General features: G+C 41.1%; 2 protein-coding genes across 4 annotated transcripts; one reads left to right on the forward strand and one right to left on the reverse strand.

Moving 5' to 3' along the window:
• The first annotated feature begins 3,808 nt into the window (after positions 1-3,808).
• sav1 (salvador family WW domain containing protein 1) lies at positions 3,809-10,646 on the forward strand. Its single transcript, XM_082516147.1, has 5 exons — positions 3,809-4,200; positions 4,852-5,340; positions 8,038-8,308; positions 8,427-8,582; positions 9,189-10,646. Exons 1-5 carry the CDS (start codon positions 4,086-4,088, stop codon positions 9,400-9,402), a joined length of 1,245 nt encoding a protein of 414 aa, XP_082372273.1. The 5' UTR covers positions 3,809-4,085; the 3' UTR covers positions 9,403-10,646.
• A 79-nt stretch (positions 10,647-10,725) lies between these two features.
• Positions 10,726-24,350, reverse strand: atl1 (atlastin GTPase 1). Of its 3 annotated transcripts, none has more exons than XM_082516145.1 (14): positions 23,996-24,350; positions 22,197-22,447; positions 21,672-21,806; positions 21,108-21,212; positions 20,467-20,517; positions 19,226-19,282; positions 19,016-19,108; positions 18,710-18,848; positions 18,046-18,173; positions 17,863-17,919; positions 16,547-16,618; positions 16,035-16,466; positions 14,319-14,333; positions 10,726-12,776 (listed from the first exon to the last, which is right to left on the reverse strand). In XM_082516145.1, the coding sequence occupies exons 1-14, from the start codon at positions 24,027-24,029 to the stop codon at positions 12,663-12,665; spliced, it is 1,683 nt and encodes a 560-aa protein (XP_082372271.1). In that variant the 5' UTR covers positions 24,030-24,350; the 3' UTR covers positions 10,726-12,662. The 3 variants fall into 3 exon arrangements, with proteins under 3 accessions (XP_082372271.1, XP_082372270.1, XP_082372272.1); XM_082516144.1 differs by having other exon boundaries at positions 23,990-24,350; XM_082516146.1 differs by lacking the exon at positions 14,319-14,333 and having other exon boundaries at positions 23,990-24,350.

Consider the following 24,350-nt stretch of genomic DNA (forward strand, 5'->3'; position numbering starts at 1 on the left):
ATACAGAAAAAGAATCTCTGCAATTTCCACAGTGTTTAAGCCATCTAGTGGGTCAGTATAGACCCTTGAGAAGCCTGTTCCAACCCCTGGGCCATTTAACATCCCTGACATACAGGCAGGGCTGGACTGGGACAAAAAATGGGCCCGGGCATTTTGACTAGAGACCGGCCCACCAGGTATTATAGGAAAATCCATAAAGCCTTTGAATGAAAACAAAAAACGCTGTTGTGACAATGATGTACACTGTCTTGTTGGTATATGTATGATTTCTATATGTTGTACATCAGATAAAAACTTTGGTTGTAAGATTCAGATAATTATTTAATAAAAGCTAGACATTTTAAATGAGAATAAGAAAGAAAAGTAATTTCTTTGTGCCCCCCTTTCCCTGTTAATGCTCTACCTGACCCCCTGGCAAAACTTTGCTAGACCCGCCCCTGCACAGTTCACAGTTACCAGCTGTCAGCTACTTAAAAAAGGATCCTGGTGTTATTTGTCTCTCAGAAACAGTTCATAACTTCCCTTCAACTTGTTCATGTCACCTAAAAGTTAAACCTGTTTCTCCATCACCTGTTCAGCTCTGATGATCCCGTAAGGACATCTCCTGGTTTCATCTTCATGTTTCCTTCTCGCCAGATAACCAAACCGATATCATGACCAGCAGCTTTTACAGCTCCAGCAAACATCAACTGATGCTAGAAATTGATATTAAATAAATTCTAACAACAGCTGATCAAGCTTAAACGTGCTGCTGTTGTTTAGCGCGACATCCGCTGGTTTCCTCTTTCTGGCGCGAAGTGGGCGACAAACAAGAGAGAAAAGCCGATCAGCTGATCATTGATCAGTTTCACGATTGAATGAGAGAAGAAGAGGCAGCTGCAGCATAAAGAGAATAAATCCAGCTTTGTGTCTTTTTTCATTGTAGCTGAAGTCTGGGACAAACTGTGTTCCTTTTCACCTAAATACAAAACGTGTATTATTTTCTCTGAATACAGGACGATTCGGTTTTTACGGCGTGGTTGGCAACTCTACTAACTAACCTTATGAATAAAATAAAGTTCACTATCAGTATAGCACCCACCCAGCTGTATAGAAACTCCGTCAAGCTAGTACGCAGTACAAGTTATTGTAACTGACGGTAAAAACTCAGCACAACGAAAATAAACTCCACCTAAACTTGGTTTATATCTGACCCAGATAGACTGCAGGTCATAACTTCTTACCTGAAGTTCAGTTCACCTGACACTTTTTTTTAAACAGACTAAAACACATGGTGGGCCTCTCTGGTGCTGTACACAACTGGTTCACTTCCTATCTCTCTGACAGATCTTTTATGGTGAGTATGGATACATGCTCCTCTAAGATCCATAAAATGACATGTGGTGTGCCTCAAGGGTTGGTTCTAGGCCCTGTACTTTTTAATTTGTATATGTTGCCTCTCGGCAGTGTCATCAGGAGGCATGGAGTGAACTTCCACAGTTACGCTGATGACACGCAGCTGTACATCTCCGTGTCTCCTGATGACACCAGACCAATGGATGCCCTTTTTAACTGTATCTTGGATATAAGATCTTGGATGGCAGAAAACTTTTTACAGCTTAACCAGGACAAAACTGAAGTTTTAATTGTCGGTCCTGAGGCTCAGAGAGAGAAACTCTTGTCTAAATTAGAGGCATTTTCACTATGTCCTTCGCTACAAGTGAAAAACCTGGGTGTTATTTTTGACTCTGAGCTTGGTTTTATCCCACATATTAAACATGTAACCAAAATTGGATTTTATCATCTAAAAAATATAGCCAGAGTCCGCCCTATTCTCTCTCGGGCCAACACGGAGATGCTGATGCATGCTTTTATTACCAGTCGCATTGATTACTGTAATGCCCTGCTCTCTGGTCTTCCTAAGAAGAATATTTCAACTTTACAACTTTTGCAAAACTCGGCAGCTCGTGTGCTGATGAAGACCAGAGGGCGGGCCCACATTACACCGGTTTTAGAATCGCTGCACTGGTTCCCCGTGTGTTTCAGGATCGATTTTAAAGTTCTTTTATTGGTTTTTAAATGTCTTAATGGTCTTGGGCCTTCTTATCTCTCAGATCTGCTTTTACCATACGAACCCTCGCGGACCCTGAGGTCCTCTGGTACTGGCCTTTTGATTGTCCCTAAAGTCAGGACACATACTCACGGAGAGGCAGCTTTTCAGTGGTATGGTCCTCGTCTGTGGAACAGCCTGCCGGAGGAGCTCAGGGCCGCAGAGAACGTACATGTTTTTAAGAACAGGCTCAAGACCCACCTTTTTAATTTAGCTTTTACTTAGCGTTTATTTATTTTTTATGCTTATTTATTCTATCCTGTTATTCTATTATTAATTTAGGATTTACCTAATATTTCTTGATTTTATTCTTATTCATTTTTTAATCTTCTTACTCTATTTATATTTATATTTATATTGTATCCTGTTCTTATTTATTTTATCATTTTACCCTGTATACATCGTATTGCGTCATATCTCCAGTGTTTCCTCGGAGGGCGCTCTCTGCACCGGGGCTGTTTTTGACCGTGGCTGCTGGGTCTCTGGGGTCCTCTCAGCCTGGTTGGGGGGCTCCTTTGCCTCCCTCCGGCTGTGTGCCCAGCCCGGAGGCTGCGGTCTGTGACCGGCTCCCGGTGCAGACGGCTCTCTGTTATAATGTTTCCTCACTTGGCTCATGCGAGCCCAGCCCAATTTTTACTCTTTAAGTGTGCGCGTGTGTGTGTGTGGGTGGGGGTGGGGGGATATATGTGTATTGAGAGTGTGGGGAGTGAGTTGGAGGGTGGGGTGGGCTGCTTTTAACTATGTAAAGCACTTTGTGCTACATTTTTTCTGTATGAAAAGTGCTTTATAAATAAAGATTGATTGATTGATTGATTGATTGATTGATTGATTGATTGATTGATTGATTGATTGACACTCCGACCGGCGGCCACCTCGGGTCTCTCCTCCTCCTGCTTCCCCTTTCCCTCATCCACCTGTTGGCCTCTTGTGGCAGCTCTGCCACAGCCACCGCCAAACAACTGAGTTATGTTTACACATCTGCCAGCATCTGGCCAATCCACCATCTGTCATTGTTTATACTGTTATAAAAAAAAATAACTTAAAAAAAATCATCGGCCCATAAAAACAAAAAATCACCATCGGCCCACAGGGCAAATGCCCGGTATGCCCGATGGCCAGTCCAGCTATGCATACAGGTGTGGCCAGAAATTTAGTCACTTTAGTCTAAAAGATCACAGTTTGCACAAAAAAGACATGCATTAAACAATATATATGAAAACGTGTATAAGTAACAGAAAGAGATTTATACTGTACTGTAAATAAGCATGTTGTAAATTAATACAATGGATACTAAACTGGACATACAGTTGTGATTAGAAGTTTACATACACTCATCATGAGCATGAAAGTCGTGGTGATTTTGGGCTGTTATTGATATCTTGAAGCGGATGTTTTTCTAGGATGAACTTATTGAAGAGCAGACATCTTTAATGATTAAAAAAACAAGAGTTGGGTGCAAGAGTTTGAATTTATTTTGGATTTTCTCCAATCCACACAGGCTCAAATATACACATATACCCCACTAGTATTTGGTTAAATGTCCCTAGTATACATTTTAATATGACTTTTTTTTATTTTGTTTTGAATATTTGTTTTACATTGTTTAGTTTCTAGAGGGGGGTTTGCTTCCTTCTGTGCCGTTTTAGCCTAGTTTTTATTAGTTTCAGCTTTGCCATGTGAGTGATTAAATTATGGGAAAAATTTAACGGATATTTTCTAACTATAGTACAGTTTATACTGTGCTTATGTCACCGAAGGGCCCCACAGTGGTTTGTGCTCTTCTCTCCTCCTCCTTCAGATGGAAGGACTTCCCAGTAGTGGGACTGTACCCGCTGCAGCAGCACAGATGCTCCCTGTGGCTTCAGTTAGCTGGCTAACTGCGGCTAGCTAATCCAAAGCTGCGGGGAAAAATGTTGACTTTCCGCGCTTTGCTAACTGGCCGGTATGGTTGCAAAGTCGAAGGATTGTGTCATGACTTTACCCCACCGTGCTGTTGATGTTTTCCGAGCCTGGAGTTATGCTCTCACGAAAGAAAAGTAAGAACGAAGCGTCCAAACCAGCCGAGGTACACGGGAAGTATGTGAAGAAGGAAACGTCGCCGCTCCTGAGAAGTAAGCGCAACAAGTGGTTAGCTTATCAGCTAGCCCCGAATAGCATCACTTAACTTGCTCGCTAGTTAAAGTTAAACACTGTTAAACCTTAGTGAGCTAGCATTAACAAATACTGTAAAACGACTCTGGGGACATTTATACTTGCTCCACGATTGTAAAAAACAGTTTAATGCTGTACAGTCTAACCAAACACAGCTAGGATGATAGTCATTGTAGCTAAATGCTACATGAGCGCCAGTTGTAGTGCAGTAGTTACAAGATAATGCTTACAGCTTTAAATTACTCAGCTAAAGGCATATTATACTAGTAGATTAGTTTAGTTAAACGTATTTTTAGTGTCTGTACTGACTTATGATTATTGTGATAGCTGCTGTTAAGCTGTTTCTATTAGAGTATCTATAGAAACTAGCAGTATTTTGTAGAAATGTGGGTATTACTAAATTACCTTCTCGTGTAAATGTTTTATTCGAGAGTCAGTTAATATTATAATTCAGGTATGAAAAGTAAAAGTACGCGATTTGGCTCCTATTAGTAAAATACTCTGTTTTTATTATGGTGTTTTATTTATTTATTTTCAAGTCATCAGGCATGAGCAGCTCCCAGATATTGCGTTGCCTTTTATTGACATTTGCTCTGCTGACCTGATTGCAGATCTTATGCCCTCCTTCATCCGTCATGGACCCACTATACCGAGACGCACAGAGGTCCCTCTGCCAGAAATGGTGCCTTCTTCCTACCCTTTGGCACCCAGCCGGGAACCTGTGGTGTCCCGTAACAAGAGTGTCCTCCGTACCCATGTGCAGAAGACTCCTCACGAGGTGGCCCGCACAGAGAGCCACCGCTTATCTGCACCTCCGTACCTGCCTCGCAGTCTGGGAGACATTTCGCATGAGTATGGAGGCTCATCACAGTCCTTCCTTACAGACGTGAGCCCCATGTCTGAGAATGGAGATGCCCGGTATTATTACCCCTCTGAACCTTATTATGAAAACCAGCAACATCAACAGCAGCAGCAGCGCCAGCCAAGGAGAGTCCCAGACCGCTTTCCTGAAGACTATAGATACTACGAGCACAATGAGCACAACTTCCAAAGACATCCCCGACAACATACTCCCCCAGCTCCAAACAGACCCCCTTCAGGTAGATTTTACATTATTTTGTGAAGCTCCCTTTTAACACTGTTCATGTCTTTATTTATATATTTTAAGGGAAGTTTAGTGATAAAAGCAAGAAACACCTAGTTTTAGAAAGTTTATGACTGACATCCCATCAGCAACTCTACAACTTTTAAAATTTCCTCTTGGAGAACTCTTGTCCAACCACACAGAGGCTACTCTGAAAGGAATGCAGGCCACTAGTTGTCAAATTGAAAAGAGCAATTTCATTTCAGTCTTTATTTTACTGCTCTGTGTTGTAAACATTACGATGATGTAAGTGTAATTACATTGAGATTGGGGGGGCACGGGAATGCTTCTTGTCCTCCTCTTACCATAAAGACACTCTTTATTTTGTGGCTGGCTTGTCAGCGTCATGTATACAGTTCAGTATTATGTCAGGCCTGCCTATCACGTAGCCTTGTTTGGAGTAAAGTTAAACAAGCATTAGAGGCTCTGCATTTTTCACCTCTGTGTTTGCTGAAACTTTCTGCCAGCAAACTAGTAATTTGCACACTGCCCCCAGTCAAATGTCTCAGCCTCAAACTGCTCGCTGGCATGAATCATCCTTGTTACATATGTGCTGATCTCATTATACTTACATTTGACACACAGTGAGGTTTGAGATGCTGCAGCATGTTTGTGTACGAAGCCCAGTCAGTACAATGCCACTATATGTTATTACAGCGTGGCTCTGTGATGTAGTTGGTCACACATTTGGTTTAAGCTGAAATTATTGTTCAGTGGGGGTGGCATGCTGGCCCATCTACCTGCAGAGACCGTCTGTTGTTGGACAGTGTCCAAAGTATGTTGTACAACCGGTCTGTGGGCTACTCTTGCCTGTCCTTTTGTTGGTCTATCAGGCAGTCGGGTAGAAGCACAAGGTAGCGCCCAAGCCCACACAAGCATCTGTTGGAAAATCTCTGCCAAATCTCTGCCAAATCGGGTATGAAGGTTTTGTGTGGCAACCCCTTGGGAAATAAAAGAGTATATACTGTTTAAGTGGTGTCTTATACTATACTGAAGCCCCACACACCTGTTGTTTAAATCTCCTGTTCGCAAATGGCAGCCAGGTAAAAGAAAGAGGGGTTAGCTGTGGATGAAGTGACAGGCTTTGTCAAGGCTTAACTCTTAATAGGGCACTCATTGAAATACTTGGAAATTCAAGTCAGGTTGTCCTGTTCTGTGACATGATTCTTTGACACAACAGCAGTTTCCCTCTTTCCATAAACAACCTGATCAGACAGCTGCAAAAAAAGGGACGGAATGTTTTTGAGTCAATAAGTGTAGATTTACTGAAAACAAAAAATAACAAATAAATATCTACTAAGAATGGTAAATGGCCTGTACTTTTCATGCCACAAATTTTACTAATTTATGGAAATCCTACATAAAACAACACCTGTCTCAACATGTAGAACAATGTTGCAAACACATAATCTGAGCATTTCATTAATTTACCACTGTTTTGATGTTAGGATCACAGGTGTAGGAGTAGGTAGGGGTGAAGGTTTGGAAGTTTGAAAAGTTCTGGGCCACTGCAGATTTATCAGATGTCACTGTCTGTCACATAGCTTGATCTCATATGCGGTTCCTCACCTGATAAAAGGGGTTGATATGAGACAATTTAGGCTTATTTTGAACTTGTGCAAAAAGCTGCTGAGCTACTAGAGTCCAGGTGTCAAACAGAAATGGCATAAGTTGTCCCTCTGCAAACCCTGAAAGGATGAGCCTGGTATAGTTAATCATATGTTATTTTCTTGTGTGTGATTGATGTTTTCATAAATTATCCCAGACTCTCTCTCTCTCACTCTCTCTCTCTCCTTTCCATGTTTTCAGTGGTGTTTTCCCTAACTTGATGTTATCAGTCTACCCACTTTGTTTCATTCAGCCCACCTCACTGTAATCTAAGAAATTCCTGTGATGTTTTGAGCTTTAGGTCTGCTGTGAGCATTTTTTTTTCTGAAGGAAAGGGCAAACATGATGATCATGATGATGAGATGGGGGTGGTGTAGGAGGAGGAGTGCATTTCTGTGGAGCTCTCACACATTCCTTCCCTTCATTCAGCAGCTGGCAAAGAGCTCCACCTCTGTTGCTGTCACTCTAGCGTAGAATTTATCAGATTGTAGCCGCCATTTCGCTGAGATCCTTTAGCGTTCCCCTGTATTTGGAATTCTTGGTTTCTGCAAGCTCATTTGCTTTGAGTCACGCTCATCCACATCCACACAGCTGTCGACTTGACATTCCTCGCTGACGTTATTCTCCAATAAAAGTACAGGACCCGCTGCATGAACCCTCTCTGCTGTCGGCTCTTACAGCCGTTTGTTCTCGCCCAGTGAAAGGCCCTGTGTGTATGGCTGGCCATGCAGAGCTCTCTGCCTTCCTGTCTAAAAGTATCAACAATCCCATTTCCTACCATTCATCACACAGTGTCACTTAGAATAAGATGGCCCTCTGTCACAACAATCACAGAGTCGAGCAATCTCAGTTTTAAAGTTTAAACTCTGTACTGTCCTCTGCTTTACATGACACTTTCCCACACAGGCAGTTTTTAAGAAATTTCTCCAAATATTTCTTCTTTCCCAGGGGCGCTGTTAGCCAGCAGCTGCTCCTCTGTATGATTGGTCAGACATCTCTGCCTCTCCCTTAGGGTTTCTAAAAAAGAAATGTTTGTTCTTCTCAGCCATAGGTCGAATACAGGCCAAGTCTCTGGGGAACCTGTCCAGTCTGACAGGGGAGGACCTCCCCCTTCCGGCCGGTTGGACCGTTGACTGGACCATCCGTGGCAGGAAGTACTACATCGACCACAACACTAACACTACACACTGGAGCCACCCTCTCGAGAGGGAGGGGCTCCCTCCAGGCTGGGAGAAGGTGGAGTCCGCTGAGTTTGGGGTCTACTATGTGGATCACATAAACAAGAGGGCACAATACCGTCATCCATGTGCTCCAAGGTATGAAGCATTAAAAAACGCTGCTTTTAGTTTTTTAAGCAACTAAAGTTCTACTACTTCTTTACTTAGTAGAAAACTTACCTCATCACAATAGAGATGATGTTTCTTTGTATTCTAGCGTACCTCGTTACGATCAGCCCCCACCACTACCACCTCCCGTGGCCTATCAGCCACGTCCTGCAGAGAGGAACCAGCCAGTCCTCGTGCCAGCTAACCCATACCACACAGCCGAGATCCCAGACTGGCTGCAGGTGTATGCTCGTGCACCACTCAAGTGAGTCTAACTCAGTCTTACCTGACATTTGTCTAGTTAATAGTATTCTGGTCAGTCAGTAATCGGTAAATGTACAAACAAAGAGAGGTACTAAAAGGAGGAATTTATGGAAGCCACTGGCGGGGGGGAATGCTACCCATAAGTCAAAATTCGGGGTTAGTATCTCAAAATTTCAACTTAATAATTCTAAGTTTCTTATTCTACTTTTTATTTAATCCTGGACATAATTTTTTTTGATAGTAACCAAATTGGCGAGTTATTTTCAAGCTCCTACCAAAAGTGTAGAATCAGTATTTTTTGGTAGTTTTGGTCAATTGACAATACTTATGGAAATGGAAAAGCATGATGTTTATCCTTAACCTAAATATGTAATGTATTTATTGTATAGTGTTTTTTAATACCTCAAAAACATGTATGTTTATTTGTGGAAAACTGCATTCCAAATCGGTGTTTATTTCAGGGTTTGTACATATTGAATAGAGAAGCCCTGAAAAAAAATCTTACCAAATAAAAGTATTTTTGTCACAAAGAAGTGACTGATAGATCTTCAAACCAGCCCAAAGGGTAACTTTAAAGGTACAGTGACTCTCCTCTCCTTTACATCAGGTATGACCACATCTTGAAGTGGGAGCTGTTCCAGCTGGCAGACCTGGACACGTACCAGGGAATGCTGAAGCTGCTCTTCATGAAGGAGCTCGAACACATCGTCAAGTCCTATGAGGCGTACCGGCAGGCGCTGCTGTCGGAGGTGGAGGCACGCAAACAGCGGCAACAGTGGTACGCCCAGCAGTCCAACAAGAACTTCATAGGGAACATGTGATGTGTGTGTGCGTGTGTGTGCAGCAGGGACTTCTCAGTGCCACACCTCTCTGAGGTTTCCTCAGTTTGGGAGCGGTCAGAGCTGCCTTTGAAATCATGATTGACTCTTAATTGCCTCTTTACCAAACACATCTGTGCCTTTGCTTGATCCAAATATATCAGCCAGGAGGTTGAGACACATATATGGCCAGGGTGGGGGCCATGTGACACTCTGTTTATGGATGACTGATAGAAACAAAAAAACAAAACACTAGAATGAAGAAAAAATGTGTTGCATCATGGGAAACTGCTTGTGGTTCTATTGAAAGCCACCGACCTGGGAAAATTGCTGTTTGAATTCCTTTTTTAAAGACTGAGAAGCACAGAGTGTGAAAAATCAGCTCTGGGTATTTGTTACAAAAGCATCCTGACATTGTGCCTTTAATAAAACAAAGTGCAGCAGTTTTACGTCTGCTCATATCGTGTATACGCCAGCTACTCCGTCATTTTTTCCTGTGGGAGAAAGCGACAGGCAGCTTTTTCTAATTTGACTTCATGGCTTCTTTCCTTTGCTCTGTTACTGTCATAAACTGAAACCACACAAAGAAAGTGTACATTGTTCCTTTTTTTATGACATACTTTTAAGACAATCCACCAAAACCTTAACAGATATATAATTTTACATTTTTCTTTTTTGATTGATGAAGCATCAGATTTGATGTGGTGGTTTGAGCGTCTCTCGGCATTATTGTTCGTCAGGAAAATTCACGTCTTTGTGCATTTAATTAAACACAAATAAGCTACTGGAACTTTTTTTTAAAGAAGTCACATTCATTTTGCCAAAAACTTTACTTTCCCTTTGTTTCAGTTTTTCATGCTTTATGTTTATGGCCTGACATCTTGCTTCACTGATATAACAGAAGTCCAGGTTCTTGGACACATATTCTACTGATCACTAATCAGCTTTTATCTCCTCTTAAGATACTCAGAAATGTTTTCTTACTTTTTTTTTGTCTACTGGAGACCAGTGATAATGTGTTATTCTCAGTATATAAAATGTTTAAGGAGTCCTGTGTATCAGAGGAACCTAAACATTTCTGAATGTCCTAATTGGGAGCAGTGGAATAGGTTTGTACAGAACATTGGGCTTCTCTTTGGGCCTCTATCACATCGCCTCAGAACAATGTCTACAGTTTGTTCATACCTGATTTTGTGAATTGCAATTACAGGACATAAGCAATAAAGTCTGCAGTGAAGAAAAATACACGTATGGATGTACAGTTGTTGCCTCCTGCTGCTTGCCGGTCTTCCCACAGTGTTTTATAATTGCAGAGCCATTTAAAACACTGCCGGTACGCCTCGTAGGACTTGTATTTAAAACATTTCTGATTGTAAGAAAACTCAAGTCTAGATTTCATTAATTTGGTCCATCTTTATTAGGTCTTTTCTTTGCAACTGAATTTTTTTTGCAATGCGTGTGCTGAAAACTAAGCAGAGTCAATTTGAAGGAGCTCACAAAAAAAGGTTGATTCATTTGACCTTTCAGTCCTCCCACCACATTGAGAGGTGATGCTTTAGGAATGAAAGAAAAGCTCTGTCTCACAGACGAGATATTCCAACACAGTGTAAACAAATACTGTTCTTCTGACTTCTTAATGGACACAACACCCAAAAACATAGTCATGAAATAGAAAGGGATTTCAGAACATCACGAATCTTAAACTGGTCTTGGATGGTTCTTTGTGTGAAGGCCTCGCTGATGTTGATTATAGATTGTGGAAGACTCTAGAAGCCACTCTGCTGCAGTGCCTTTAAATTTTCAACCCTTGAGGTCGAACCTCACTATAAACTTGCTAAATATGCATGACAGTGTTCCTGTACGGTTGGTGAGCAGATCTAAATGGGAGGGGGGAAGAAAAAGAAAAAAGACATAGAAAAGTTTTGCTGCAGCTTTGTATGTGATGCAGACATTTTACAGCGCAGTGACTCAAGGAGTTAAAACAGTGACCGCAGTTGTACAAATATACAGTAACAGTCTACTAAGCCGAAGTATTCAAACACCAAAAAAGAGCCATCACCGATACAAGCCTTTTGTTTAAAAATGCAAGCTGTTGTGGAAACACGAAAAGCCTCTTTCACCATGCAGCAGTTTTGCACAGATGATTCGGTTTAAGTGTGAGAAGATGATGAAAGAGATGTGGAATGAGGCTCCGTTTCCAAAGCAGGCCTGTCGCCACGCCTAATAGCATCTAGCTTTGATTCCCCCGGTGGCCACAGAATAGCTACATTCCTCGGATTTGCTCGAACATTCAGTGAAACACACAACAATGGCTTCGGCAGCCCCCGCCCCCCCAACTACATCACAATGGAAACCTAACCTTGCTCTTTCCTCCCAAACCTCAAAAGCCAAACGCACATATAACGATCACTGGGATGATGCGTGATTACAAAACTGCAAGCAGACTATAAAGTGAGATAATGTCGGCTATGTTATGTAAACTTTTGTCTCTCCCACCAGTGCCGTAGCACACAGATACACCAAACCCTAAAACTAACTCGTGTGCCATGGAGTGTCTGCATGTAGCCAGGCTGCAGCAGGTGAGAAATCTTTTTTTTCTCTTTTTTTTTTACATGTTATGGCACAATACCAGTTAGTCACAACCATTCAGCTATTTTTTTATAAAGTATACCTGCATTTAGAGCTTAAAGATGACAGACATTAACCACTTACCATGCTGATGATGTTTGTAACGCCTCATTATTTAATATACAGTACATATTTTGTCTTTCAAACCTTGCAGGTCATAGATATTGTTCCTTATAAACAACACTAAAACTTCAAAGAACAGAACAATTGTCACAAATGGGGGTTTCACAGATTTGAATATACTTTAAAAATCATTGTCAGTGACGAATGATGGAGAAAAAAATAAAAATAAACGCTCGATGAGAAATAAGCAGCAGTCTCCTCCAGCAGAGTGCCCGCGGTATTTGTACAGGTGTGTTTGCTTCACGAACTAAAGGTGAAAGACCATGACACATTGCATCCAATGCTTAGAAGCAGCCACCCACTGAGGAGATGCTCTCGGCATATGCATGAACATTAAACAGTCCGTTATAAGGGTTAAAGAAGTGAACGACCAGTAGTGGCTTGCTGCAGCAGCCAGTACCAGAGTTAAAGAGTGCCTGATGGATGAGGGCATTCATCTGCCTTCCTCCTCCTCCGCTTCCTCCCTCGGTCCATCACGAGGAAATCTCTGACATGTTCTGTCTTTGAACTAATCAGTCCCTCTTCTTGTCCTGCTCCTCAGCCACCTCCTCCACCTGATGCCCGGGGAAGGCGTGGTGATACAGGTGCCTATGATTGGCTGCTACATTATACAGCTTGTAGAGAGCCTATGGAGAGAACATGGAGCTGGTTAGTTATTTATCTTATGGATTACTTTTGCAGGAAACACCAGAGTTACATTTTCACACATACACAAGATCACGACAACAAAGTCCATTCATTCATTTACCCATCATGCATGAACATGCTTATAGTATTAGAAAGCTGGTAAAGCTTATATTTCTAATATAAGCTGGTAAAGCTAAAGCTATGCACACATATTTTGTACAATGATCAGTGCATATCAAGTGGTTTATCACTGCATCTGTATACTTTTAGAAACAGAAACCGGGAGCTGGGATTTGGGTTTCTTCTTTAATCTAGTCATATGGATTAGAAGCATTTCAATACTGATGTTTTTTTGACTTCCTTTGTACCTTTGTAGACCTGAAAACAAGTTATTCTTATATAACTTATTCACTCTGTTTGCTCTCTTTATTTCCACACTGCTGAAACATGCACCGCAGGCTTCCAGTGGCTACTTTTATCAGTTTTCTTCATTCATATTTGATTTGAAACACTAAATCAGCTGCTTCATAAATGTTACATCTGCTGATTCTGACAACAAAAAATGGAAGGAGAAAGTAAGCTCCCTGAGAGCTGTTGTAAACCAGCTTGATTTAAGCCTGATTTAATAAGCTTAAAATGGGAAATCAGGGAGCACTCAGTTGATGTCTATACACAGCCCACTGTTTACATATAAAATTTAAACTTTAGGTCATTTTTCAGGACAATCCGAGTATATTTTCTGCACAAAATATGAAAACAAACTCAATTTGAATTTGATTAACACGTCATTCACAATCATTCACAACTAAAAAGGCTATAGAAGGTTAAAGATATGTAATATAATCTGCTTTAAAGTCAAATGCCATGGATTTATGAGTCTCGGCTTTTTCAGTCCTGGGCACATTTTGTTTCAGAAATTTAGACCAGGAAGGGAAGCAGTCTGTTTGGAAAAAGCTTTGTTTGCATCGGGCCAACGGCATTAAAAACTGCCCTATTACCATAAAAATAGGCCTTTCATCAAAGTGCTGATCGGCCTAATAATAACTATTATTCATAGAGTAATATAACAATGCAAATTTTGATCCAAGAGGGAAATCATCTGAAATCTTAATTTGAAAATATCTTCAGCAACTGTTTAAACTATGTATAGAAGAGCCCAATATGATTTCAACCATCAAAGCTGAAAGCAACCTGTTCATCAACAGTATCAAATCTCTTAGAGTGGAGAGGAGAGCAGAGGACGTGATATCTGCTAAACTGAGATGGTTTACTGTAACAGAAAAATCAGGCGTTCATACTATTCATCATAACAGTCAAATAAAGTCATTAAAAATTAAGACAGAGAATTTTTAATTCATAAAGCAGCCTTAAGGTGTGAATTGAGGTGTCTTCATTCAGGGAACATAAGGCTGCACAAGAGGAAATTTAACTGTAGCTCAGATAATTTGAGCAGAACTTGAGTTTGATGACAACAATCTCATAGAAATGCACCAGTAGCAATGTGTTCTTGTTAATACTTCCAATTGATTTGCTCCTCTTACCTCGTTTGTGCTCCCCTGCAGAGGCGTTAAAAGAAACAAACATACAGTGTGAGCACATGTAGTGAACATGTAACACAAACAGCACATACAGATTCTTCGTTAACAGTGCACAATTGTTGCTCTTAGGCTTGTAGGGATTTGTTGCCGCCACTAATAAAGGAGGTTTTTGCCCCCTAGTGGTTTAAAGACACTCTTTCATTTCTAACAGATGTGGATGGATACTGTGTATTGTATTTGTCTTTAATGGCTAATTTTAAAGCAAGAAAGCCATATTCTCATATTAAAATAAAGTAAATGTGAACAGATAAAAGAAAAGGTAATGATTAATAATTATTAATTATTTTTTACCAGTGACTCTGGTTTCATATGTTTTTCCTCAGTCTTCATCCTTTGTAACAGCTAGAGCAGCTAGCACACAACCATGTGTTTTATTGCTAATAGCAAATCTCATATCTTTTGTGCTGCTGTTAAAGGCTAAAGATGTGAACGTTTCCCTTCTAAACCATGAGGTAATTTAATGACACACATCAGTGAAGTTGATTCAAAACACACTTTAACTAAAATACAGCAAAAGTTCAAAGTGTTCTGATAAAGTGGGGATATGGCATGACCTTTAAAGTGTCTGCTTATTTTTATTTGTTCTCTAAATAGGGTCAAAAACATTAAATCACTAGAGATTATTAGCTTATTTTAACCTTCTGATCCCCTAGTCTGCTGATATACTGCAGTTCACAGGAAAGGAGCTGATATGCATTATTATTTTAGTTTGTTAAAAATTTCTATGCTTATTTGGATGAAATTGCTCTTTAGTGTTTGTTTACAGTACAGCTTCAGATCCAGATGTCCAGCAGCAGCCTGTATTCAGTTTGAATATTGCTATAAACTGCTATGGATCCATTTATGTCTTTTATTTACTGTGACATTTAAATTCACCCAATAAAGCTGTAGCTTCTGCTTTCCCACATTCATTGATGAAGATTTCACATAATTAAGCAGTGTGTTGTCCCACTTGCTCTTATAATACTACAAATCTATTCTCTACTCGTAAAAGTGGGGTACATGCTGCTCTCGGCTGCATCTGCATAAAGGGAGGGTTTGTACAATAATGCTACTGTCAGTGCTTGATGATTTGGTGGATTGCCTCAATCTGATTAAGAGACTGAAATAATTTTGTGCATGTTTTTCATCTTATCTGCTTTGCCACAAATGGTTCATTAAATTCTTTAATGACAGAGTCTTGTCTCGGGTTTGATAACTAAAGGCTCCACCCTAAAACGGGTGGAATATATATTAAAATCTTTGATTATTCACTCTGAAATATTCTTAGACAGTTTGCTTTTGAGGGTAACATTGTGATGTTTATCCAGTTGAATTGAGGTTTGCAAATGTGAAAAGGGTTGATTACGTCTGGAAACATCATATTCCATTAACATTACAGGACACTGTAAGGACATTCTGTTTGGGAGTCGAGCCCCCGTAAAAGTTTGAACCTACAATCGTCCCTAAACTAATCAAACCGCAAGAGATACCAGACCTGATAACAGTATAAGTGCTCAAAACCTGAATGCATGTGATGATTTTCACTCACCTGACATCTTTTCAATACCAAACAAATCGTTCTCCTTTTTTCTTACTTTTATAAGTTGTACAAAGTCTAAGCAGCCACCATTACCATCTAACTACTGATAAGTTAGACAGGTTATTCTTTTTATTTACCTGGTCCCACAGCGCACCAGCAACCTGGTCAATGACGGCACCGAGTTCTCGATATTCCCCAGAGTATCGGATGTAAGCCCAGGTGCACAGAGTGATCAGTGCCAGGCCGAGGATCATGTTGCACAAGCTGGCAATGATGTCCACGCCCACAAAGCCTGTGATACCCGCGGCTACGTACATGACAAAGATGACCACGAACAGTGTGGCCGGCGTGCGGGCTGCGTGGAAAATGTTCTTGGAGTCATTGTGCTTGATGTACTGGACGAACACCTCGTCGATCTCTCCCTCCAGCTGCTGCAGGTAGCGCCGGCTGAACTCTTCACCTCCCATCTTCTTCACACCCTTAAACACCTGCAGCGCCTCCTCTCTGATGGCGCTGTGTCGGGCTTGCAGCTCACTGGGGGCGAGGAAAGGCCGATCACCTCCACAGACCTGTGAGAAGTGACAGCAGTGAGTCGGTGAAGTCACTTGGTAGCTACTGGACATTCACTTACAAATCTGTTTTCACCTACCTCCTCCATTTTCTTGTTGTACAGATCTTTTGCAGCTGCAACAGCTGCTAAATTATTTGCCTCAGCTGTGGCCTGAGGGGAAGCAAATGGAAATATCATGTAAGGATCAATGTCAGCAACCAGAAATTAACAGTATGGATAAGCTTACAGCAGTGATCAGAGGTTTACGTCCACTCATCATTGATTTTCATGGTTATTTGGGGCTTTTAAGGATTTCTTTGAACTCTTCTTATATTATTATTAGATTCAGGCTCAAATATATACATACATCTAAGCTCATATTTTGTAGTATTTTTAGTAGCCATCAACAACCTTCTGGCATAATTATGGCTGGATATTTGACCACAGCCCTGGCTTTTAAGCATAGTCAACAAATTTTCACTAAGGTTGAGGTTGGGGCTTTGGGAAGGCCATTTCATAACTTTTGATGTGTGTTTAGGAACATTGTCTCATAAGTTTCCTCTAGCTGTTGATCTGAGACAAAGTTGAAGAATTTGGAGATAATCCTCCTCCTTTATTCCATCCACTTTGTGCAATGTACCAGTACCACTAGCAGCAAAACAGAGCATGATGCTAGCACCACCATGTTGAACAGCTTGTACAGTGTTCTTAAGTTTGAAGGCTTGAGCCTCGGTGGTTCCTGCGTTGTTCCTGAAAATCCTAATGAAGTTCCTCTCATGTAGGGGCAAGTTTGGGTTTTCTTCCAGACCTTAGCAAAGTGGTGACACATTTGTTTGAACTGATTATCTTGGAACCTGCAGTTGTTTAGAAATGGCTCCAAGAAATCTTCCTAACTTATCTAACTCTACATTTCTACTTCTTGGATCTTCATTGAGTTCCTTGGAGTTTCCCATTGTTCTGAGTATTGATCAATCCAATGATTGCTGTCAAACAAATTCTTTTTATGCGGCAAAGACAAACTACCAGTTGCTGTCAATCATGATCATTGATGAAAAGTTAACAGACCTCGCTGTCACAGTTTAAAATACTGCGAGATCAATTACAAGACTAAAGTAACTGTAAATATATATTTCAACATGCATGTATACTTTTGACTCTCTGTGGAGTAGAGAAAATCCAAAAATTACAGTAATTCAATTTAAAATTGTGCACTTGGTTTTTGTTATTTAAAGTCATTAAGGATATATGCCATCCAATCATCCTATCCTGAAAAAAAACAGTTCAAAGAAACCATTATAATCTCCAAATTACCATTAAAATAATGTCCAGATGAGTGTATGTAAACCTCTGACCATAGGTGTATCTTGAGTGCAAAGCTTTATTGTATGTTAGCAAAATAATCATTAAAAATATACCTGTAGCATTGACTTTGGATGTGGCAGCTCCTCGCCTTGGTAAATTTTGATGTAAGCCTACAAATACAAATGAAAAAGTTAATTTGTTACATTTGATCAGTCATATGCGGAAATATGGCACTTTAAATAAAGAAAGGACAGAGTCTGGTTGTTGTGCACATCACCACGATGCTTTGTTCTAACCTTGAAATACTCCAGCAGGCCTCTGCACGTGATTTTGCTGCCGTTGATCTCCTTCACATCGATGTTGCGAGGACTGAGGAGCCAGGGGACCAAGACCGTCAGGTTGTTTATAAACTCACCATCAATCTCTAGACAGAGAGGACAACGACTGGTGAGTGTGTACAGCATGGCAAAGTCACTCACTGACAGCAGAAGCCTTCTTTGGGACAAAATGCAAGACCCCAAAAAAACCTGCCCAGCAAGGCCTCGACGAGCATTAGAAAAACCTCCAGAGCCCTCATATCTCAATCTGAGCATTTTCAAGATATATCTAAACATGTCTGATCTATAGAGGCCCCACCAGCATCTTTTAAGACCTAATATCCTGATCGCAGATATCGCAGGACAGACCGAGAGGTTCCATGTCATGATTGAAGTGAGGGAACTAAACAATATTAGGTGTTCAAAACTAGAAGTACATTTGCAGAGTGCATCCTCCGCCAAGGTTAATGTCCAATGCTGATGCAGTATTTCAAATTTTATGGGGTCTTCTTTTGCCCGAGCGTCACCTCCTCACCAAGTTCCAAGAAATTTGGCTGCGAAGTTTTTCCCAAGCCTTTCACAAACAATACTATACCTGAATGAAAGGTGCATATGGTGTAAGTGAGCAATGAAGAAAATGTACCTTTGATTCTCCCATCAAAGTGTGGGTTGGTGGCCACTTTGAGGCCAGGGTGAGGCATCAGGAAGCAGGAGATGTTGGTGAAGCAGGAGTGGATGTGTTTCCGCACATTCTGCAGCTCTTCATGCTGGTTCTCTGAGATCTGGACCGCAAACACGAAGACAACCACCAAGTTTAAGATGTGCTTTGGTTAAGCTAGTCTCAGCAGCCGTAAGCAACCACATCACTGCAAAGGCTGCACAGGAAACTGATGTGACAGGACTGAAAGTGGTGTGACCTTCTATCTCAGTAACATCTGTGATGTCTGACCTTAAGTCTCTTCTCGAGGAACTTCATGCCGCCTTCCTGTCCATAGGGAAACTCATATGGAAAACTCCAGTCTCGAACCAGGAAAATCATGGACTAGAAAGGAAATTATAATTCTTGTGTTATAAAGTGGGCTCACACACTCAAATAATTTTGAGACATAAAAATGTGTTAATAGAAATACTAAATATATTTCCTTTAAATAGAAAATACCTGGAATGGTTTCAGGAAAGTCTCCTCCATAGCTAGTCTTCCATACTCAGTGAAAAGCTGAAATAAAGTAACAATATTGTAACAAGTAATTTGAAGAACTAATGTGTGAGGATGATAATTCTGATATTAATATATAAACAAGTCGAAGGAGTTGTAGTACTGTGCAAAAGTCTTGAACCACACCCAATTTATTTATATTTTGCTAGGAAAAAATGGAAATAGCTCCAGTTATTGAAACATGTGAAACCATATATGAAAACAGTTTATAAGGCATAAACAAAGCTCCTCTTTGGATTGTGGCCACCTTTTATTATGTCTTGTTTCAAGATAATCCCACACTGCTTCAATAATATTGAGGTGGGGAAACCAATCTACAACTTGCAGTGTTTCATTGTATTTTTTTCTTTCGAGGTATGCTTTTGCTGCATTGACAGTGTGTTTGTGTTTGATCCTTTTCATTGTTAAAAAATAATCTGAAAGAAGAGTATGGTAGACATAGGAAGAGATGGAGGAAGATGTGGCAAACCTAAAGGGACAAGCCAAAAGAAGAAGTCATGTTCAAAATTAAGACCTGCTGCCACTGATTTTCAGTCCAGTTCTTGTGTAATCTGGCCTACACCAGTCCTTTCACTTGGTTTCCCTTCCTTATAAATGGCTTCAGCAGCCTCCCTTCCACTGAGACCATTTCTGATAAGGCTTTAGTAAACAGTAGATGTACCAACTGAAGGGTCAGATGCATCTGTATAGTCCAGTGTCAGATCTTTGCTGGGTTCTTTTTTTCTGGTTTCTTAAGTTCACGACTTTCAGATACTGTTCACGTGCTGTAGATGGTTTATTTTAGACCTTACATTTCTTTTTTTGTCCTCCGCTTGTTCAGTTTCCTCAAATTTTTAAGGACATACAGCACACCATGCTGAGATATGACATGCTCATACTTTGAGCTATTTGCTCTTTTTATGCTTAAATGATTCATAGGTCAGTGTTAAGTGGTTTATCGAGCAAAACAAAAAAACATTCCTGTGAAAACGGTCAGACACAACAACTAGACTGAAAATGAGTAAAAAGCAGCCAAAGTCCAAAAAGAAAAAGAAACTTTAAAAGACTGTCAGAAAGCCTGGAGAACTATTGATCAAGACCACTTTAAAATATATAAGAAGGTCTGGTGAAACGAAAGGAGGGGGGTAGCTGAGGACTTTAGTGCAGTACTGTATTTCCCTGTAATAACTGAAAGGCAATTTTACCTGCAAGTGCTGAAGGTCGTCCTCTTGCACATTCTGTGAGATGTTGTAAACCTGAGAGAGGCCATTGAGTTAGAGGGTTATTTTCTTTAAACATGTACAACTTGAAGAATGTGGTAAATTTGTCCAGGTTAAATTATTGACCAAATAGTCCATTAGGCATTGAGGAACAAACGGGACTAGCAGGCATAATATGTAACACCTGTGTCTTAGTTTGGTGTGCTAGCATGGAAACCTTTGTTATAAATCTGAGCTTGTTACAAACAGAGGAACTATTTTATTTCCAAAACAAGCATGCAGCTAATTAACATTAGACCTCCGCCGAAAGAGGAAACAGGGTAGGGACAGATGGGCCATTTCTTCTGAACAATGATGCAGTTGGCAGGTGTGCTTGAGTAGAAAGAAAAGAACTAGTTTTGGAGACTTATCACCCAAAACTAGACGTCAGTCTTGTGGTGGCGCTATAGGAAAACTTCTAGGGTCATTAACAGCTCTAAAGAATTTCATGACAGTTTTATTTAAAAAAAAAAATCATCACTAAGATAGTCCATCCCAAACAAACTTCAAAGTACATGCATGCATTTTTACAAATACTTAGTCTTTTCTAAAGCTAAGCTGGATCAGATGACTGAAGGTCACTGCACCTGCATGGAGCTTATCATGGTGCTCAAGGCGAACACAGTGGCTGAATCCCTCAGCGTCGACTGGCTGTCAAATGTGCCTTGCGTGTCCATTAGCAGCACAGCAACCTGTGTGAGGAGACAGATGAACGCATTCACCTTTGCTGCAGGAGTCAATATGTTCGCCGTGGATGTGCTGTACTGAGGAAAGTGAGTTTTAATACAGCGTGTGGAGTGTTTACACTCCAGAGAACAGAAAGTGCCTAAAGCAACCATTCATGTTCAGCAGCTCGTTTTGAATGAAACTAAAAAGAACGACCAACCTTTGATGCAAAATGTTAGAAACATTTGGCTGATGCAGGTATAAAAAATGTCCTAAACCACAAAAGACTCCTTTCAAGTTATCCAACCAAAGCTGCAGCTACGACTGTGAAGGTGAGAAGCTTTAAGACGACCTGTTGCCAGGCTCATTGAGAATATAAAGGTGTCACTGTAAAGAGGTTAAACAAGTATATGTGTGATATTTAATTAAGCGCTCAATTGCACTTTAGCCTACTTGTCAAGTCGTGGGATGAAATACAGTCTCACCTTTCTTCCGTCTGGTTTGTCCACCAGAAAGACCTCGCTCCAGATCTGGATCCCAGTGGTCTCCCTCTCTGAGCCGCCCCTCCAGGAGAAGCCGGTCAGAGGTTCTTCTGGATTGCCGAGCCAGTTTTCAGACGCCTGAGCACCAACAGATCACATGTTAGGCTAACAGGTCATTTTACCCTCAGTGGCTTTGAAATATTGCTCTTTTTTTTTTTTTTTTAATTTGATCTGCTGCTTGAAAAAAAGAAGGTATAAATAGGATAAAGGAAGATAAAGAAATGCATAGCCATTTTATTCCAAGATTACTGTACATATGCAGGTTGGTGCATGCATGTAGTAATATAATATCATAAATATTCTTCTTTTTTTGCCAGTTCCTTTGCTATATTTCAATTTTTTTATGTGCTACATCAACTCACAAGCTAAATCGGGAACTTTTCCACCAGCACGACTGAGCCGATTCACGCACACAGACTGTATGATCTATACCACGCAGACTGGAGTAATGCTTTTGCAGAGACTTACATGGTTGTACATGTAACGCAGCATAAAGTCCATGAGGAAAGACTTGCCCTTCCGGAAAGCCCCGGCCACGGAGATGGCCACCACCTCACGATCTCTGACCTCCTCAGACAGCAGGATGCGACTCAGCGCCGCCTCATCCAGCTCAAAGGTGTGGTCATCTTTGACCAGCAGCACTTGGATGGGCCGAGCTCGTCCGTCTGGCTCCTCCTCCTCTGAGCTCCAATCATAGACATTTTTATCACTGAGGGACCCTGGAAGAGAAGACAGTCGTGGGAAATCATAAAACCTGAAGCAAGAAAACAGCATTAACATTACAGTCAAACACAGAGATGGAGGCAAAATGTTTTATTTAAAGAATTTATTGTGTCAATGAAACACCAACTAAAATGTTGTTGTGTGAGTTACTGAACAGCGAGAACGTCTTCACAGTGATGATAAGCGCACTTAGCAGTCCATTAAGTGAGGAAACAGGAAAGTTGAGTCCATTACTCCTTCCTGTTTCAGCTCCAGATCAATAGCATGGCCTGCAAGCTTGTTAATAATATTCCTAATGAATCAGGCCACACTCTTTTTATCGAATGAGATCATGTGCATTCAGAGGTTTTTTCCATGCAATGACTCAGTGTCTTTCCAGTCTCTGCTGTCTCATGTACAGTGTAAGGGCTAAATGGGCTTCCTGCAATGATTGGAGGCTTTCCGAGCTCCCAAATTCCCCACACTGTAATGTGTGTTTACTGAAGACGAAACAAAGTCCAAACACACACCACTAATTCCAGTCACTGCAGCTGTGGTGTTAATTTTGAGCTTTCAATGCAAATCAAAGCATGGATACAACTCTTTAAAAAAGCAGCAGTGACAGATTAAGGAGTAGCAGACAAAATTTTAAGGATGTGTTAAATGATTAATAAAGGGTGCCAAGAATGCACGGTGAATAATTCAGCAAGGAATCATCCAAGGTTTCGTCTCAGGCTTGAAGGGGACTATCGGGGTGGATTCACATCTCTTGCAATGGCCTCTTCAACCAGGCCTGGCATCATGAGCCTGCCTGGTTAACCTGATCGTGTTCCTCTGCTGCTGCTGTTGCTCTTAAAACAGCCAAAGACGTCAGAAGCGGTCTGCTCAAAGTGGGTCAGCCCAGATAAACTCTCTGATGACAAACAGCAGCATTTCACCCTTTCCCCCCTCACTCCTAATGCAGTCATTCAGCCCCTTCCTTCCCCTTGCAGGCCTGAATTTATAGTTAACACAGAGCATAGCGTGATGTCAGTGACAATCACCAACAGTGATGATGGCATTAACGGTCAGGGTGCAGATGGTGGTCCTGAGGATGATGAGAGGCTATCTTCTGATGCAATATTACATAATTGTATGCCAGATGCACCACGTACAATCACGAGAAGCTCACTGTGATAAACAAAATACACCAGAAGCTGGTTTTCAGGCCTCTTAGGGAGGTCCAGAGAGCACTAACAGACATTTCCCTACGCGCTGATTACTGAATAAAAATATAATATGTCTTAGAAATACAGGTCTGTGCTTGCTTATGCCTGATTAGACAATATTCCTGCAGAGACTCACAAAAGCACGTATTTCTCACGATAAATGGCGTCATGTATTGCTGCATTCAAATAAATAAACACTGGTCATGATACGGTCAAAACGAAACCAAGCCTTTCATCATGGAGTCTAAGATAAACATCTTACTGGCTTACACCCTCTCCTCCTCGGCAGGGAGGATAAAAAACGGTTTGTGCCGTCAAGAAAAGCAATGAAATATGAAATACTGTACGTACACTCACCCCAGCTGTCTCTTTCTGGACGGTGTTTCGCCATAATACTGTCCTTATATCCCTTTGATTGTGGGTTACTGAGCGACCCTAGTCGGTAGTCATGAGTGTATATCGTGGGCTGGGAGAATGCCCTGGCTCCACCAAAACGATGCAGGAGGATGATGGAGCTTTTATCCTCAATGCGATGCAGCCATGCTGTATCTCGCTAGGGGGCGCAGTTCTAAAGCAGCAGCTTGAGGCATGGGACGACAGCTGCAGTTCAGCTTATATTGCAATGTCTACAGAAAAGAATGATTAACGATTATGTGCTTGAAAGTGCGACCAGAAACGCATTTCTTTGTCGCTGCCTTCACTTGAAATTTTA

The sequence above is a fragment of the Aulonocara stuartgranti genome (genome assembly GCF_965226115.1).
Source record: "Aulonocara stuartgranti genome assembly, chromosome: 19".
Classification (NCBI taxonomy): Eukaryota; Metazoa; Chordata; class Actinopteri; order Cichliformes; family Cichlidae; genus Aulonocara; species Aulonocara stuartgranti.

What these genes read in the sequence shown, in the direction of transcription:
- sav1 (XM_082516147.1), top strand. Translation starts at nt 4,086, where the DNA reads ATGTTTTCCGAGCCTGGAGTTATGCTCTCACGAAAGAAAAGTAAGAAC. An exon ending in AACGTCGCCGCTCCTGAGAA is followed by an intron (nt 4,201 to 4,851) that starts GTAAGCGCAACA and finishes ACCTGATTGCAG; the next exon opens with ATCTTATGCCCTCCTTCATC. An exon ending in TATGCTCGTGCACCACTCAA is followed by an intron (nt 8,583 to 9,188) that starts GTGAGTCTAACT and finishes CCTTTACATCAG; the next exon opens with GTATGACCACATCTTGAAGT.
- atl1 (XM_082516144.1), bottom strand. Translation starts at nt 24,029, where the DNA reads ATGGCGAAACACCGTCCAGAAAGAGACAGCTGGGGTGAGT. An exon ending in ACAAACCAGACGGAAGAAAG is followed by an intron (nt 21,213 to 21,671) that starts GTGAGACTGTAT and finishes CTCCTCACACAG; the next exon opens with GTTGCTGTGCTGCTAATGGA. An exon ending in ACAACAAGAAAATGGAGGAG is followed by an intron (nt 16,467 to 16,546) that starts GTAGGTGAAAAC and finishes CACTTCTCACAG; the next exon opens with GTCTGTGGAGGTGATCGGCC.